The sequence below is a fragment of the Argiope bruennichi genome, chromosome 8 (genome assembly GCF_947563725.1).
Source record: "Argiope bruennichi chromosome 8, qqArgBrue1.1, whole genome shotgun sequence".
NCBI classification, from domain to species: domain Eukaryota; kingdom Metazoa; phylum Arthropoda; class Arachnida; order Araneae; family Araneidae; genus Argiope; species Argiope bruennichi.
This window is the reverse complement of record NC_079158.1, coordinates 45,099,238-45,118,353: the sequence shown is the minus strand read 5'-3', so window position 1 is coordinate 45,118,353 and position 19,116 is coordinate 45,099,238. Positions and strand designations below refer to the sequence as shown.

At 26.9% G+C, this 19,116-nt stretch overlaps 1 protein-coding gene across 1 annotated transcript; it reads right to left on the bottom strand.

Moving 5' to 3' along the window:
* Positions 1–10,297, bottom strand: LOC129980556 (procathepsin L-like). The gene is made up of 8 exons (XM_056090906.1): positions 10,143–10,297; positions 7,251–7,366; positions 6,965–7,104; positions 5,587–5,775; positions 4,144–4,335; positions 2,354–2,519; positions 1,299–1,407; positions 1–284 (listed from the first exon to the last, which is right to left on the bottom strand). Exons 2-8 carry the CDS (start codon positions 7,363–7,365, stop codon positions 185–187), a joined length of 1,011 nt encoding a protein of 336 aa, XP_055946881.1. The 5' UTR covers position 7,366; positions 10,143–10,297; the 3' UTR covers positions 1–184.
* Between the last annotated feature and the right edge of the window lie 8,819 nt (positions 10,298–19,116).

Below are 19,116 nucleotides of genomic sequence, written 5' to 3'. Positions count from 1 at the left end.
TTTTTAAAAAACATTTATTAAAAAATAAGTAACAAAAATGTCGATGTACATTTAACATAAGACCAAAAAGGTTTAAGTAATAAAAGCAAACATAAGATAAATGAAAATCACACAGGAAGAACTTTTCCGGGTTGACCTTGCATATAAATAAATGCAAAAGAAAATGTATCTAAAAGATTGAGAGTTACACCAATGGGTAGCTTGCTTGAGTTGCAATTCCGCATTGGTTTTCCTTATTACGAGACATCTTGATGTAGCCATCATCTCCCCAAGATGTGCCCCAACTGAAAGAAAATATAGATTTAAATAAATCAATAAATTTATTTGACATTACATTAATATCTACAATAAATATTTTAAAATTTTTTTGATATTCCAATTATTTATAATTCCTATTTTAATCTTATTTCAAAATAGGACATTAGAGTAAAAATTTGGTAAGCATCAATTAAGCAAATAAGATTAAGCTAATCCTCCATTCTCTAACTGAGATGGACCAAAGAAAGAAATAGTAACCTCCAATCTAGAAAAATAAGTTAGGTTCAAGGTAGCAGAAGTTTTTGAAAGAGATTGTACCAGGATGATAATAAGCAAAATTTAGTAATGATCTAACATTTAAATTTTTTAATAAAAACTTTTAGTGGTCAACAAGTTACACGTGAATACAGAGTACAAGAAATAAAATGTTCATAGCTGTTGGATTTATTTCTGTATTATAAAAATAACAGTAACAGGGGAGATTTAAAGTTCTAATATCATTAACAAAACCTGACTTAAGTCAATAGAAGGGGGGGGGGGAGTCGAATTCATTTAGAAAATTTCAGAACTTCAGTCATCAAATTACTATTCAATATTTTCTAGTCATTATTACAGTAATTTATTATTTAATCAAATAATAAATTACTATTGTACTACAGAGAAAAATAGAATCGCTATCAATAATCATAAAATAATATAACCAATGTACTTATTCCCCAATCATGTGTTAAAAACGAGGTCCCTAAGAGAAATATAGCTAAAGAGCATTTAAATTGGTTACAGAAGCTTCTTAGAATTAAGGGTTTAGAAATGAATTGTTTTAGAACTTAATTTTAAAATCAGATTGAAATTTTAAACAAAAAACAGTTCTGTCTCATATTTAGGAGGGATAATATAATTTAATCACACAAGTTGGTAATGTATTTTTACATGCAAGGTCCCATTGATTTAATTTTTTTTAATGATGAAATACCATTATATCTAGAAGATTTATAGAAATGAGTTCTGTGTTTCAGGTATGTAATAAACAATTTTTTTACCTGTTTTTAACAATCCAATAATCCTCTCCATTCTTAGTAGTTCCATAGCCTGTTACTAAGACTCCATGATCAAGTTCTTGACTACTGCATTCAGGCTCATTGTATACACCTAAGAATTATAATGCAATTTTTAGTTAATAATACATAATCAAACATCCATAAACAGTTTTGATAAATCAAGTGATGTTCACACTATTAAAACCAGCAGTCAAAAAAAAAAAAAAAAAAAAAAAAAAAAAAAAAACCCATCAACATGAAAGGAGTGAAAAATACTGTTAGCAATTTAAATAATATCCATAATTTGTTTCCTTCATATCCAAGTCTACAGACAAAATCATTATTTTTAAGATTATGTATAAAATTCTTTTATTAACAAAATCTATCTAATGTACAAAATTCATAAACAATAACATAATCGGCAAATGACAATTTGAATATTGTAAAAAAGATTAAACTACATGCAATTATATTGAAATCTACAGATAAATTTAATTAGCTATTTATAGCAGATTAAATGGATAGATTTTTATTGTAACAAAATTTTTAATGAATGCTGAATGCTTTATGAACTAGTAATTCTAATGAATAAGTTTTTATATTTTTGATAAAAATTACATTATATATGACAATGATAAAAGCAGGCAGAGGGATACCACATGTCAATATATAGCATTTATTTTCCACCACACTTCAAAACAAAAAAAAAAAAAATAAAAAAAAAAAAAAAATCACGCCAACCACAATTATTATTTATACGATTTAATGCTCTCTCTGCATATTCATATAGAGAGCTTTAAATTATTAATAAGTTTTTCTTTTATGAACTTAAATAACTTTATATTCATTTTTTCCCCCATTTTTATTTGAGAATCATTCTTGGTCCTCCCCTCCCAAAATTACTTTTTAATAATGTGAAAACTGTTCCGTATGGAAGAATTCTCAGTAGTAAATGATATTGCGTAATTTATCTTTCCCCACATACAATCTTTCATCAGCCATGACCTTTCTGTGAACCAGGAAACTTACATCTGACTTTGAATAAGATAATGCAGTACCTTTTGAATAAAATTGGAAGGTCTCATGACTAGCATCAATAGCTACAGAAACAGGTCCAATAGTTGCTACTGCTTCCATTAACTTTTGTTCATCTCCACTAGGAATATCTACAAAACCGGTATCAGTAGCACCCCTCTCCTTTTTCTTGTAATGGCATCTACCTTGCTGTAAGAATTAAAGGAAAATATCACCATTAATAAGTACATAATAACAGGTGCAAATTTTGGAAATCCTATTAAGTATTCACATTTTATACATTCACTGTACTTTATTATATTAAACTTTACATATGCTTAAAATTTGCGAGAAATTATTTCATATCTGTCTTAAAAAAATAGACATTTACAAGCTGTAATAAAATATTAAATAGTTAATTATAAGAATTACATTTATTACTATTAATAAGAATGTCACAACTGTAGGAAGTTTAACTTGATATGATTTTTCATCCAGAAAACATTTAATCTAAAATCCTTTTTAATACCGTTAATTTATTGGAATTAATATTTTCTCTAAAAAAAATGTCCCAAGATATAACAGTAAAGGTAATGGTTTTTTCAGTGTCAACTCTCATTATATTAAAATATTTATTAAGAAATAAATCTATTTTGAAGTACATAAGAATAAATGTTTTACCAAAAAATATTTTCCAATTTTATAATTTTTCTTAAAAACAAGTAATAACAACATATGAAATGTTAAAAGTCAAAATGTAAGTGGTGTGAATTTGCACCAATGCCTGATGCAAGATTAAAAGTTCTGTAACTTCTCTAATTTGGAAGTCTAAATAAAACTACCATTCAATGAATATAACAGAAAAAAAAATCAAATAAAAGATCTCATACATATAAGTACAATAACGTATGATACTTGAATAACCCATTTCTTTTTTTATAGCACCCTTATTTGCTAAAGGATATTATATACATGATATTGAATCACTTCTTATGATATGCTTTACAAATTTCTAATAATTAATAATTCCAATCAGATATTTTTTTTTGTATTGTTCTATTAACTTATAATATATAAAAAACCAGCATAAAATACAGGGGACAATTTTTAAACTACATATGCTATATCATGTTTCAATCTTACAAATATTAGCAAAGATGCATATTTTAAAAAGAAAAGCATCCTTGTGTCATCTTAAACCATACAGTTAACAATATTTTTTTATATGTACCTTTCCATTACAGATATTTCAAGCAAAAACTTAAAAGGGATGCTCAACATGTAATCCAGAAAATATTTTTGTCAAGTATTTCAACTTAATACCCATAACTCAGAAAAATCAGTTTAAATTTTCATAAATTAACTCCTTGACAGAGAATTGACCCAGAGCTCTTTAACCTTTCAGAAATATATAATTTCTTCATATTATTTAAATCAATAAAATATGTCAACATGTTTTGATTAATTCCTTGAGAGATTTTTCCTTCATAAAATTACAAATTAAAAGAGCTATCAAGTCCTCTTCTCAAGAATAATCACCATTTTGTTCATCCTCATATTTTTAACTCGACTCAAAGTTAAAAGTGCAAGATTTTCCTTTTCTTATTGTGAAATGAAAATCATCTGACCATCCAAAAATCATTATGACAAAAATAAAAAATTATTTGCAAAAATAAAACCATATTTGGTATGCACATTACGGTTATATAAGACGGAAGAACCTAACCTTTCAATAATTGATGTGCAAATAAAGTTACATAGAGCAGAATTTATAGTAAAATTAACATTTCGAACTATATATTTTTAACTCAATATTTATAGATGCAATTATTACCTTTGCTTTGTAGGGATAAGCTTCTTCGGTATCAATACCATGATTTTCCTTAATGTACTCAAAAGCTTGGTCCATCAGTCCACCATTACAACCTTCATTGCCAAATTTACCAGAACAGTCAACAAGATTTTGCTCACTCAATGATACAAGTTTGCCAGTTTTACGAAAATGTTGGCCTTCCAAAGCTCCAGTCTGAAAAATAAATGAATAAATCTTAAGTAATAGCAAGATATTAAACAGTCATTTAATTATCTTTAATTTTTAATATTAAAAGTTACTCTATGTAAAAATACATAAAATAGCCCTCAAAAATACTTCAACAAATAGAAAAGCTCTATAACTAATAATTTCTATGATTTTATAGAAAAATTTATAAAAGCAATATCACAGAAGAATCTGTTATTAATAGCAAAATGGAAGGTGAAATTTTTAGCCAAACATCTTTTTAATATTATCTTTTTGTTCTAAAAAAAAAAAAGGTAAATGGCTCATTTCTTAAATTTTAAACAAAGAATGTAAATTTTATTCAACGTATTTAGTTAAATAGATAATATTTATAATGGAAAAATAAAATTACATTTATGAAGATAATAAAGGTTGTTTATTTCATTCATTATGCATTACATTAAAAATTCACTTTCAAATATTAAAAACATTTTTTCCTCTTAATTTTTACTTAGCATTAAAATGGAAGGGCAAAAAGCAGAACACAATATCCAATAAATATTTCTGATTTAAACAAAATAGTTCAGGAAATTATAACTGGTGGGATAATAAAAATACAAAATTTACGAAAACAGAATTTCATAATCACTGCAATTGAATACTTTTCTTCAAATGATAAACTAAGAAAATAAAGCCTTTAATTTCAAGGAAATAGTTCCTTCAGCTGGATCTATTTTTTAAATTAACATGCATTTTCTGATAGCTTCCTCACAGCTTTAATCTTTGAAATAAATACTCAAAAAGTATAACAGATAAAAATACAAATTTCAAATTAGCATGAGGAAGTTGCAAAATAAGATCCTTTGTACCACAATATGTAGACAATTTGTAGGAACAAAAAGCAATATATTTAAACGTTTCTCAGTCAGGATTATAACAGATTTTCTAATCAAAATTAATTTTTTAACTTAATAAAATTTATAAAGAATTTCTTATTATTTTTTTTTACTTTAATAAATTAAGAACTCAGATTATACTAGATTTAATATGCTGAACGAAGTTCAATTAACATATGTTCATAATTTGTCCAATTATAAGAACCATATTACATTAAGTTAGAATAATTATAATTATTAGATGTATGCCCAATTGTCTCGCCTTTTATTTAATGAAAAAATTCAGTTTTCCTCAATTCTATGCTGAACAGAAGTTTTTATAAGTCATCAGTAAAGGTATCTACTGACAATATTAAATAGTCTAGAGTGTTAAATAACTTACAGCACTGAAAGACCAGCACGAGCCACACTGCCCTTGATCTTTAACTGGTGTAACATAACCCTTTGCAGTCCAGTTGACATTTTCAGGAAGTTGGATATTGGCAGGAGTTAAGAAAGTAGAACCACTAGCAAGACTTTCGTTATAGTTGCGTCTGAAACCATTTACAGCTGATATAAACTCATGATGAAGCTGAAATAGTAAAAGAATAATCACTTCAGTTTTAATACCATTTTGAGGTATTTTATAATTTTTCAGATATTCAAATTGATTCTTTCAGGGACACAAATTTTAAGCAATGCTTAATTGTATATAAATCTTTAATAAAAATTAAGACCGAGACTGCCTTTTCTCTTTAAAAAACGAAAAAAAAAAAAAAAAAAAAAAAACACACATTGCCCCCCCTTCTATAAATCAGTAAAATACTACCATCTGGCTAAGAAAAGACTATTTAAAAAGCAGTTTAACAAAAACAAACCTACATTTAAAAAGGTTTACAAGTTAATGACCACTAATGTTTCAACTTGAGGTAAGTATTCAATTCTATATAAACTGCCAGTAAAACATTTAACATCTACAGAGAATTTTCACCCAGTTGGGTCATATTTGGTTAGAATTGTGCGATAGAAATACCCAGAATATATTCATTGGTTACCTAGTCATCAGTAGTGCTTCTTATCAATATATTACATATAACATAGTATCGACAAATTATAGAATAGGAATACTGAGAGAAATTAATTAAAAAGAACATTATTCAAAATTATTCATATTACTTATTACTGTTTCAACAATTCTATCCCATTAAGAGGTGAGCGCATGTCTGGAATTTTTTGTCATTGATTTTCGCCCTATTAGATACTTTTTCTTCCGATTTTTTTCATGTGTAAGCGAGTATCATGTTGATTCTGAACATGTTATTTTATTTTAATTCAGTCCACAAGTAATCCATGTTTACTTAATTATTAAACTAGCCGATTCGTCAATATTAATGATAGTTAACATTTTCTATTAAATATTTTATATAACTTGGTCGCATATGAGCTTTTTCTGCAAAATAGTTTTAAGCTTCAGATCTTGATAGTTATATAATTCAGTGATATTATTATGTTGACTTTAAACATTTCTTTTCATTGTACTATTTATAGCTCTTTAATTTTCAATCAGTGCCCATAAAATTTAAATTCTATCATTTTGATTTAGAGTTGCATTAAAATCGGCTGTATAACCATTTAAAGTTAATTTCTTTCAATATATATTCATAAAGTTATATTTATTTTTGGTTCAATAAAAAACTCCAACAAAAATTAAATCTACAAGAGAAAGTTTTTATCAACTGAAAATTGATAAAAACAGCATATATATTACAACGAACACTTACCAAATCGCCAAACTTGTTCATGGCTAAGCTGTACGATTTATGGCCAGTTAAATACATCTTGTTATGATGAGCTATTTTATGTTTATTTTCCATGAACACTTTCATTCTGAATAAGTCTTCTGCTTCTTCGTAGAGTTTATCTTTATAAGAAAAACAAAAAGGATGAAATAACATAGTATTTCTATAGATCTCATTTTTTTTCTGGAATACTCAAACTAAAAAAATCATAGAATATGTAAGATGTACACAAATTTAACATATACACATCTAATTGTTTTATACTTACTAAATTCTGCTTTAAAAGCTTGCCATTCCTCTTTAATGACATCTGACTCAGAAACATAAGCATTTCCTATACTAATTGCAGAGAATACTAAAACGGCAAAACATAGAAGATTCATTCTGAAAAGGTGGAAAAGACAATTCAATATAAGAATATAAATTTTCATATACAATAGAACAAATTAAAAGAAAACACTACAAGTATTTTAAACAGGAATAATAGCTAGAATTTTATAAAGAGTATTGCATATCTGATGAAATAGAGAAAAAATTCATTATCAACCTAATATCAAAAAGTTGATTTATTTCAGTAACTATATACTTTTTAATACTTTATTATTTTACTAGACTTCAGCAAAAATGACAATTATAGAAACTGCAGATGGAGAGTTTGACATAAATTTCTTTTATATCTTTGTAATTCTTTTCAAATACACCAGAGCCATCTTTATTTACATTAACATTTATAAGAACACATATGCTCAATGAAAACCACAACCTATTAATAAACATGCAATCTTAAGGAAAAAATGAAATTTAACATTTTCAGTCTAATCTACAGAAATTAAAAGATTTATACACGGTAGATTTTATTAAAATCATAATGAAATATTTAGTCTAAGATATAAACTATTTTAGATAACACACGATTCTGAAAAGTATTAATAACTTTAGAATGTTTCCTTTCTTACATCAGTAAAGTCTTAAATGGAAAGCTATGGTTCCCGATTCCCCCATTAAGAACCACAAAATTACTGATTAATTTCACATTCTTCATATTTTAGAGTAAGCTTAGTATTTGTTTAATTATAAATTAAAATTTCACTAATATTTTACAAATATATCTGACAAATTCAATATATTACTATAACATAAGCCTACAATTAACCCCAACTCAAAATTTTCCTATATTACATGTATTCTTGCTCAAAATTATTTTATAAAAACAGTCTCAGTATAAAAACAGAAAGCAATTTCATGGCCATTTCTGCTTTTGCAAGACATTTTCATAGCTAAGCAATCAGGAAATCAAAATAGGAGAAGGAAAAAAGAATTTGCATTTATTTCAGCTATCAACTATGAACCTACTCAAAAATCATGAAATCACCACTTCCTCAATAGGCCAGAACAATGAGTCATAATCCTGTTAATCTTCTATCCTACACCCTCCCCCCTCCTAAAAAAAATCTCATCCATTATCTTATATCCTTCAGCAAACAAAATGGGACCATTTACAAAATTTATACTGATGATTACATACACAGCTGTAAAAAAAATCCGTAATGGAGATTGCCTCTAAATAATTTTGCTACCTCATATTTCCTAGCTATATTTCTTTTATTCATATCCTTTTCAATTTAACAATTTATTCTGTTTTACAATAATTTTTCAACAAATATCAAATGATTAACTTTCATTAATTATTAACACCATTTACTTTTAGTTTTGATATAAATTAAAATATTTAAGTAAGATTTTTTCAAACCAAAAGTTATTGAATAGAACATTTTCCCTCTCTAAGAGAGAATAATAATCTTGACATTAAACAAAAAAAAAAAAAAAAAAAATACAGTTTAAGATAAAATTTGAATTCTTGCTTTTAATTAGCTAGCAAAAATTAAAAAACAAAAAATTCTTTAACAGATGCTAGACATTAAATTTTCCAGAAAAACTAAACAAATGGTGAAACAGCAGATAGTTATATTTAAATTGTTAATTTGAAAAAGCAATTCAAATTATGATAATATGTTATAGAATTTTTAACATTAACAGAAAATATTCAAAAACAGAATTTACAAATGTGGATATAGAAGTTAATCTTTGGATACAGAAAAAAAATATGAATTCTAAAATAGATGTTAAAAGGCTTATCTTCTCTTACATTTGATCATTCCCAAGGATAGACTAAAAAATAATTTTCTTTTTATAACTACTAAATAAATTATTTGCTCATTTATAGTTTAAGCTTAAAAGTTTTCAACATAAATTATAAAAATTATTCTATGCATTAAAATTTACTGCTATTGGTGCACTTCATGTTCAGGTATAGAAAAAAAATTTTAATGCAAATATCAGAATATTCCAAGGAATATTTCTTACTCATACTGACTTCTTAAACATGCTTGTCATGAATTTTAACCAGAAATAAAAATTTTTTAAATTCAAATAAAAAAATCTTAGAACAGCTCTAAAATATATGGTTTCATTTTGAATTCATTTCTGTTTGATATCTCACTTTTCAAAGAAATTCAGCACACATTATAATCCTGTTAAAACTTGTTAGGCTATTCAGGCTCAGAGCAATTCCCACCTCTTAACATGCAAATTCAATGCAACAGATAGATACAATTCAAATGATATACTCCACTCTCAGCAACAGATTAAAAATATGCATATCATATTTAAGCTCAATAAACATAACCAATTAGTTCAAGTTATAATTCTGGAATTTGCTAGAATATTTGGGTACATAAAAAGAAATATTAATTCTGAAACGGATGTTAAAAGATTACTTCTCTTCTCTTAAACATAGCCATTTCAAAAATTAGACCAAGTAATCAATTTTCTTTTTAATAACTATCAAAAATTAAATTATTTGCTCTTTTAATTAATTATTATGTTCAAAATTTATTAAAATTTACAATTATTTTGATTCTAATTTACCCACATGAAGTACAGTGAACACATACAATCAATTTCGTATTAGCGATGCAGGAAAATTTTTTGTCTTAAGCAAAATCTTCAAAATTAACAAACCTTCTACTTCGAAACGAAAATGAAAGGAAAAAAATTAAACAATTTCTTAACTATTACATCTAAAGATTTAAAATTCAATTTAACCGCTATGTCTAACCAAACGCACCGAATTCTAATAAATATACAAACTATAACTTACTTTTAAAATAATGAATTCAATTAAAAAATAAAAGCTGCAATTAAACAAAATTCTCTTACAGAGACGATTATGAGAAAAGTTAACACCAAACTGATCTAAAACGTTCTTGAATCTGAAATGCGTATCGTACAGCAGAAACCTTTTTATCTAAAACTTTCAACAAGCTATAATAATAAACAAAGAATATTATTGATCAAGGACAAACCTTTATCCTGTCTTGCTATTGCGTGCAAAGCAATAAATGAAATATAAACAGATGTACTGATGATATAACTTTCACAGAAGTCAGCGTCCAATCAAAAACGGGATATTTCCTTTCACTTTTGCTTGTCAACAATCAAAATGAGCAAGAATAGATAGTCATTGTCATCCGCGAATCACATGATTCATTACTGATGCCAAAAAAATTTCTCATAATTTTTAACGCAAAATAAAACAGTAGATCAAAAGAAAAAAAAATAATAAATATTTTTCCACAAATTTTTTTTTTAATGAAACAAGGCTTCTGAAAAATGTATTGTGTATTTTATGCATTCTCTTGAGATTAATTTTTATTCCTTAAGAGGCACATATTAATAGATGATGTCACTTAACTTATCATGCTACAGCGTCTTCCGATCATTCTTTGTTAAAAATTCTACATTTATTTGGTTGAGTAGAATGTTTTTTTTTGAGTTTATTGTTGTTTAAACTGGTTAATGACACTGGCGTGGTTGGACACTGGCTTGGTTGTTCAGTGATTCAGTTCTTTAGATGCTCTGGACATTTGCTTTGTAGGGAATAAACAAATATATTTTTGTTATTTCACTCCCTAGATCCAAGTCAATAAGACAAAGGAATAAAAAATATAATAGTAATAAATATGCTGTGCGATTTATCTAAACCAGTATATTTAATTTTAGCTTCCTTTGGTTCACCAGGATTAATGGTTACTAAATATTTTCAATTTAATATTTTGTGTAACTTGTTTCTAATTTAATTTTTATAGACATATACCATTTTAGAAACCTTGCCCCATTCTATCCATTGTGCTATAAATTTCGTTAATTTTCTGCCAACAATTTTATATACCTTATCACATTACAAGAAAAAGTAGTAAAATAGTAGAGTAACATTTTTAAAAATGGGCCCACGATAAAAATTATTTCTGTTGTTTAGTTTTGAAATTAAATTTGTACAAAATAATATCAAAATAAATATAAAATAACATCACAAATTTTATTAAAAGTATATCTTATATCAAAATTTATTCAATATGAAAAAATAAATCTTATCTTTATATCGTGATCATAAGCAATATAATAAAAGGCCAGCATAAAATTGTGGTAACAAAAATGAAAACAAGTCGAGTTTCATTTCAACAATAGAATATATTATTGTATTTTTAAAATATTATTATATTTTTTTAAAAAAATATTTGTTAAAAATAGGAAATAAACTATACGGGAAAAATTGGTATCATAGAAAAGCCAATTTTTAGTATTTTAAGATGAGGTAAATCATTTTTATGCTTTTATATTTTTGGAAGTTATCGTGGGAAAAGTCTAAAATATCACTCAATTTTCACTTAATTAAAATTTTAAAAAATTGTTCCCATTTGCGCATTATTACCCTCCAAAGTGAACATGAACTCTAGATCAAGCGAATTCTTCCGTAGAGAGCCAATGCACACACACTTACATCCTTATTATTAGTCGAGAATTTAGTTCTAAAAGCAGATAATTATGTATTTCTACAAATTAATCTTTCTTGCAAGATTCATAAAGAATGAATAAAGAAGATTTGAACCTCTGCTCCAGTGCTATCATAACATCTTAGTATATTAAGACTAATTTGTCCAATTCTTTTTGTTATTTTTAACATATGTATATGTAACTTATATATATGTATATATATAAGCAAACGAATAAATTTCTGCTGTTGTGTTTTATAATCCGTATGTACAGTGGCTCAAAAAATTGAGAGTACACCTTACTTTTACTCGATAAATCTGACTTTCAATATAAATAACACATTACCGCAAAGTGCAAACATGCTGTTCTTTTTATACATAACAAATAGTTTAATTTAGTGTAAAAGTAAAGAAAAATCAACAAAAAACTTCTAAATTGAAAAGTTTCAGAAGCATTTTAAATAAACATACGCAGAATTTTGCCTCAAAAAATTGAGAATACACCAATGAAATTCTTGTAATATTTCGTTCGGAAAGAACGTGTCAGTATTTAGTTGCATGTCTTTTGGCTCTTATAATGACCTCCAAACTTCATGGTACTGATTCGGCCAATTTTTGGTGGTATCTGTAGATATTTTACCCCATTCTTTTTGCACCACTTGTTTTAAATGGTTTTTTTTTCTAATTTTGTGTTTTTGGACCACTGCTTCGAGTGTGGCGCACAAATATTCAGTGGTATTGATGTCGGGGTACTGTGTTGGTGTGTGTAACTGCTGTTTGCAATGATAAAGACGCCATATTTTGACGTTACATGCATTCTGTTTGGGATCGTTGTCTTATTGGAAAATGAAATTTACTTCTAAACCCAAATTTTTAGCACTTTCCTTTCGATTGCTGCGAAGTATATCCAAGTAAACAATAACGTTTATAATGTCATCTATAAAAATTAAATTTCCTACCCCAGATGAAGCCATGCAAACTCAAATCATGACGGAGTCACCATCATGTTTAACTGTAGGATGTAAATTTTTTGGATCCAAAGCAGTATTACGCTTTCTTCATACAGTACGATGGCTGTCACTGCCAAAAATGTTGAGTTTCCTTTAATTATTAAATATAGCTTTCTTCCTAAGGTTATTGGTCTTTAGTTGATGAGTTTTTGCAAACTTCAAATACTTTTTTATGAATTTGAAAGATGATGAACGGTTTCTCTCTAACAATGCGATTTTTATATCCAGCTTGTCTAATGGCATTTCACACAGTTTCATCACTTAAACTTTTGCCTATGATTTGAAATGTTTCTGCAACAAGTTGGATTAACCATATGGTCACAGCAATCTAAAAAAAAGTGTTAAAAATTTGGGTTTAGATGGAAATTCGATTTTCCAGCAGGAAAACAACCCCAAACAGAATGCTCGTAAGGTCAGAATATGGTGTCTTTTTCATTGCAAACAGCAGCTACACACACCACCACAATACCCTGACATCAATGCCATTGAATATTCGTGGGCCATACTCGAAGCAGTGGTCCAAATACACAAAATTAAAAACAAAACCCATTTAAAACAAGTGCTGCAAGAAGAAGGGGATAAAAGATCTTCAGATACCACCAAAAATTGTTCCAATGGATACCACGACATTTAGAGGCCATTATAAGAGTCAAAAGACATGCAACTAAATACTAACACGTTCTTTCTATGTGAGACATTACAAAAATTTCATTGATGTATTCTCAATTTTTTGAGGCAAAATTCTGCATATGTTTATTTAAAATGCTTCTGAAACTTTTCAATTTAGAAGTTTTCCCTTGATTTTTCTTTATTTTTACTCTAAATTAAACCATTTGTTATGTGTAAAAATAAAAACATGTTTGTAATTCGCGGTAGTGTGTTATTTATATTGAAAGTCGGATTTACAGAGTAAAAGTAAGGTGTACTCTCAATTTTGTGAGCCACTGTAAATAATTTGGCATTGTTGTGGAATAATAGCAAATAGTTATCCTGACGGAGCAACTATTTGTCATTGTTCCATCCATGGTCGCATGATCTTCCCGAGATAAGCATGGTCTTTTATTGTGCTGCACAATTTGACGATGGTAAACTCTCCTTTAACCAATTTATAAATATTATCCGATCACCTTTGCATGCGATTGCAATGAAAGTTTAATCTTTATAACACCGGAATTATCTTTTCTTATGAGTTCCCTCCTATTTTGATCAACGCTATTTAGATCATTTCTGTAAATGAAATATGCTTCTTCTCTTTACTCATAGTGGGAAGTGACTTTGAATTAAAAGTAATGAATGAATCAAATGGTATTAAAAAATATACATGTTAACAATTGTAGATTGAATTAATACAATAACATCTCGCTGAGATCTAAAAATTCATTCAGAATGAATTTAAAAGATTAAAATGAATTTTACAAACGTAGAGCAATTTTATAGTGATGGGATTTTAGCCTGCCTTTGTATTTATTTCTTTTAAACATGAGAATCAAAGTAAATAACTTGGTAAATTATTAATTATTGCATTATGTTGACTGATTTTTAAATGATGCATAATGTGTGAGATAAACGCTTGCCCGACACAACAAATATCACTAAAAAGATTCCAGCAGATAATAGCTACGCAAAATGTGCACTCAAGCATTACTGTAATTTTCCAATTCCATTTAGGTTCAATTTGTTAAAAGAGTACTCCTAGAGCAGAGCTTTTAGATTCAAAAGATACACACACAATCGAAATTTATCAGCATAGTATATTAAACATTATTTGTGAGCAATCTTCATTAAAAGGTGAACAAATTGATCTTCAATGCTTTCTTTTGGAATTTATTTCATAGATTTAAGTGGTATGGAGAGGGAGCTCAAATGCCACCCTCGTTATCTGACCGAGGTTCAAAATTACGAGGTCAAAACAGGGAGAAATTTATCCCTTCAATGATTTTACTAGGAGATTCTTTTTTTGCCACTTATCGACGTAGGTAAGATAATCATAGATTTCTTTTAAAAAGATGCATGGGCATTAAGGAATCTTGTCCTTTCGCTCACGGTGTGGGAATCAGCAATCTTGTTAAGTACATGTTAGAAATAATTAAATTGGTAATTAAATCAGGAAATAAGAGAACATTTTTCGAATGAAGTTAACGTGGGCTAGTTTGAGATATAAATTAGGAAATTAATTTTTTGCACCGCTCCCGTGAAGCAACGCGTATTTCGAATACTACTGAAATGAGGTGAGAAAATGTATGAGTTTTGTACAGCGGTAATGTACTTCCTGGTTGTACAAATATTAGTTCTGTGTTTTTAGCCGAACATTTAACAAATACTGAACCACAAGTTCCATATTAATCTGAGATGGCATTGAGTTTTCTTATTTCATGATTAAAATTGTGTTTTTTTGATCACCATTTTGAGTCTATAAATTCGATTTAAAAAAATCGTTTCTCAGAAAAAGGGATTTAACAAAAGCGACTTTACGGGATGTTTTTACGATTGGAAAAAACCTTGGCAGAAGCGCATTACAGTCAGAGGGAATTACTTTCAAGGAGATGCAATAACTTTTGACCAATAAATTGATACTTTTTATTTTATGTCAGCACTCCAATTACTTTTTGATCCTTGTAGTATAATCTTGCAGCTCCATATCTGATTTTGAAATCTCCTTTTTAATACTTAATAAAAATTATTCGAATAAAAAATTAAAATAAATTTGAAAAGTAATTTTAATTAGATTTTGCATTCTGAATAAAGATAACAGTTTTTCAAAACAAATTGCATTTATTTTTTTACACAAAAATTAATTATGATCAAAATAATTTTGAGGGTAATTATTGTCAGTGAAAAATAAGATAAAAGTTTAAATTTACTAAAAAAGAAAACGATATGATTTATCGCCTATTTTATCATATTTATAAATACTCTTGTACATGAATAATTCGATGTGCATTTTGTGCTGTCAAATTGATAGACAGTTCAATGTTCAGAAAATTTTGTCTATAGAATAATCGGATTAATATTCTTTTAATGATAAAATTATAACATAACTGAAATCCAAAGATATTGAATAAAGATTATTTAATCAGTAAGAAATGCAGAAAATATTACATTCTGTATTTAAATTAAGAATTTTTGACAAATTAAAGACGAAGTTCTTTATTTAAGATGTTATTTCAGCACTACTATTTTGATCTGATGAGTTGCTATTATTTTGAACAAAATCATAAAAAGCAGTTAGATATTATATTTAAGAGAAACTCTTTAACAAAAAACTAATTGAATATCGAAATAACTGTTGCCGTGCATCGTAATGCTATCATCATCATTACCAATTGGAAAAATCGTTTGCTACAGATGAATCATCATCTTATGTGGAAAATCAAATTCATCATATACTGAACATAACCGCAGAGATGGTTCAATGCGCAAGTTATGAATAATCACGCGCCTTGTTAGTGTTTAACCGCAAAAGCTTTAAGTGATTCACTGTCATGATATCTAAAGAACTTCTCATAAAATAAAGTGATAGCTAGAAAAGTTCTAAATTTTGATTATCTGTCTTTTTTTTTTTTTTTTTTTTCCTAATTTGAATGAAATATTCCGAACCTCAGATTTAAGTGAATAACTAACATGATATAAAAAATTAACAAAATTAAATTGTAGAAAAAGTTAGTTAAAAAAAAGAAGTTAAAGTAAAAATGATCTCTTCGTAACTTTTCTTATACATAAAATATGATCGCTCACATTTGGTATGCAAAAAAAGAAGGTGAAGGTTATTCTTTTGAAATAACCGGATGCTCTCCATTTGCTAGAATAATTTTAATTTCCGGTTCTTTGTTCTGAATTTGAATTAAATGTCCCAAATTACCATTTTTTTTCTTTTTTACTTTGGAATAAGAAGTTCGTATTAAAAGAACAACAAACAAACATTGTTTTTCAAGAAAGTTCATTTTAAAAGAATTCTTTTCGCCAATTTTACTACAAATAGCTTATTGTCTCCCAATCTATGATCACTATGGAATAATAATAATAGTAAAAGTGATTGTAAAAAACCGCATTATGCTTTGTTATCTCCTTTCATTAAATTCTTTTTTAATGATTAACTTTCTCTCTATTTTTGATTTTTTTAACTAAAGAAAAACTTATTCGTTTTTATGAGGATTTTAAAGATGTTAGGAAAAGAGCAAACAAAATTTCAGCTCAATACTTATAAAATCAGCTTAAAATATCATGTATAAATATAAATTTCTCCCACCTTTCCTTTTTTCGTCGTTTTGAAATAATATTTAATATTAGTTTTAGGATATTTAAAATTACTTTTAGAAACATTTTTGATTATTAAAACAGTTTAAAATAAACAGTTATAGTTGTGAATAACTGGCATATGTCGAAAATGATTTATAAATTCAGAATTTAGTTCTAAACATTTTATAAAATTTTTATGCATATTTCAAAGATTATTTTTTTCATGAGTAATTGTTTAAAAAAGTTTCGTACTGATATGATATTATGAGAATTACATATTCTTCAGATATTAAATTAGACGTAACGACTTTATAGAAATACTCAAAAATTGGAGTTAAGGACCTATTCGTTTAGGATTTATTTTTAGATCTGAACTGTAGAGACTTGGAATTCTTTTCCTTTTCTTTTTTTGTAGCAGTTCTTTCTAGGAATTGAGTAAACGAATTCAATTTATTTTATAACTCTCTCCTAGATTATCTCTTAAAATCTGTAGTCCTTATCGTTATTGAAGGAAGTGCAATAATTTTTAGGCCATTCACTTTTTAAGTGTTTTATTTTTTATGCTGATTATAAATTGTTATTCTAGATTACGAAGTAATGTTTTTTTCCACAACGTGTCATCAGTCAAACATTTTTGGAGTTTTATTAATATATTTACGATCTATTTACAATTCTGTAACTAAATCAAACAATTTAATTTCTATGCATTAAATTAATCATTTCAATAATCGAAATTATTATTTCTTTAGAGAAACATGCATTAGTATTTAATGGTATTAAAACTACCGTAAAATATCGTATTAAAAAGAAAATACAATTCCTTTTTTAATAAAGTAGATTGTCGATTTAGTTACAAAAATATTTAATTAAAAAACAAGATTTTTTTTTAATGTAGAATTCTACTAATATATATTTCCAAATAGATTAGTTTTTAGATATTAAATAAATACGAATTTTCTATATTTTATTGAATAGAATGAAATTAAAATTATGAATTCTCAGAAACACTGCTTATTTGTTGTTTGATGCATTCGAATAAAAATAAAAATATTTTGATTAATGCGCAAAAGCGCAAACGATTATTTTCATAATTGCTTTCGTAATGACTTTCGAAACTCATGTGTTTGTTACATTATTTCGCAAGCTGAAAAGTGGCCGCATTCTCAAATCATGTGATGATCTTTTTTTATGACAAGAATTTATAGAATAACCGACTTTTCATCTTCACATGATCTACCAACAGAAGTCTTTCTGTAAATATTACCCATGCGAAAGTAGAACAAAATAACGATTTATTACGGCTATAAAATGCATGCGAAATATTCGCTAATGAGATTTTCATTTCAAACAAATGAATCACAGAAACCGTGTTTTCATAAACGGAAGTTACTGGGAATAACTGCGTTTCTGAGATGAGATTTTGATGAGATTTTTAAGATAATATGAAGTATTGACATCGACGAATCGTGAGAAAATACTTGTTATATGAAACAAAGTTTCAATGGCAGTGTTATTAAAAGATGTACGTGGTATAGTGTATTAAAAAATAAAATTAGGTAGCATATTTAATCTTAAATCACATTTAATTTGTAACTAAGATATATTGTAGTCAAAGCGCTTTCGTTAGATGATAAATGCATTAGTCTTTAAAAACCATCTCACATGTAATTAATTGCAAGTTGTCATAAAAAGGGCTTTCATGTCACGTCCTTTTTTATCCTGTACATAAAAAAAACACAATATTTAAACATAACGCAATCTAGACACCTGGTAATCCATGCACTCCATTGAAATTCAACATTTTTTTTAAATTTTTATTTGGAGGTTAAGAGCAATTTTCTTTTCTTAAATAAAGAGTATGCAATATGCCATTAAATTTGAATTGTATTTTTGGTGAGAAAAAAAAAAGTTGTAAAAAAACTTTTTTTTTTTTTTTTTTTTTTTTTTTTTTTTGCAAAAGTTAGGGGAAAAAAACCAACCCTCCTTTGAAACAAAAATATATCAGTTAAAAATCATAAATATTTTTCGCAAAAGAACATTTACGGTTTTTAGCTAA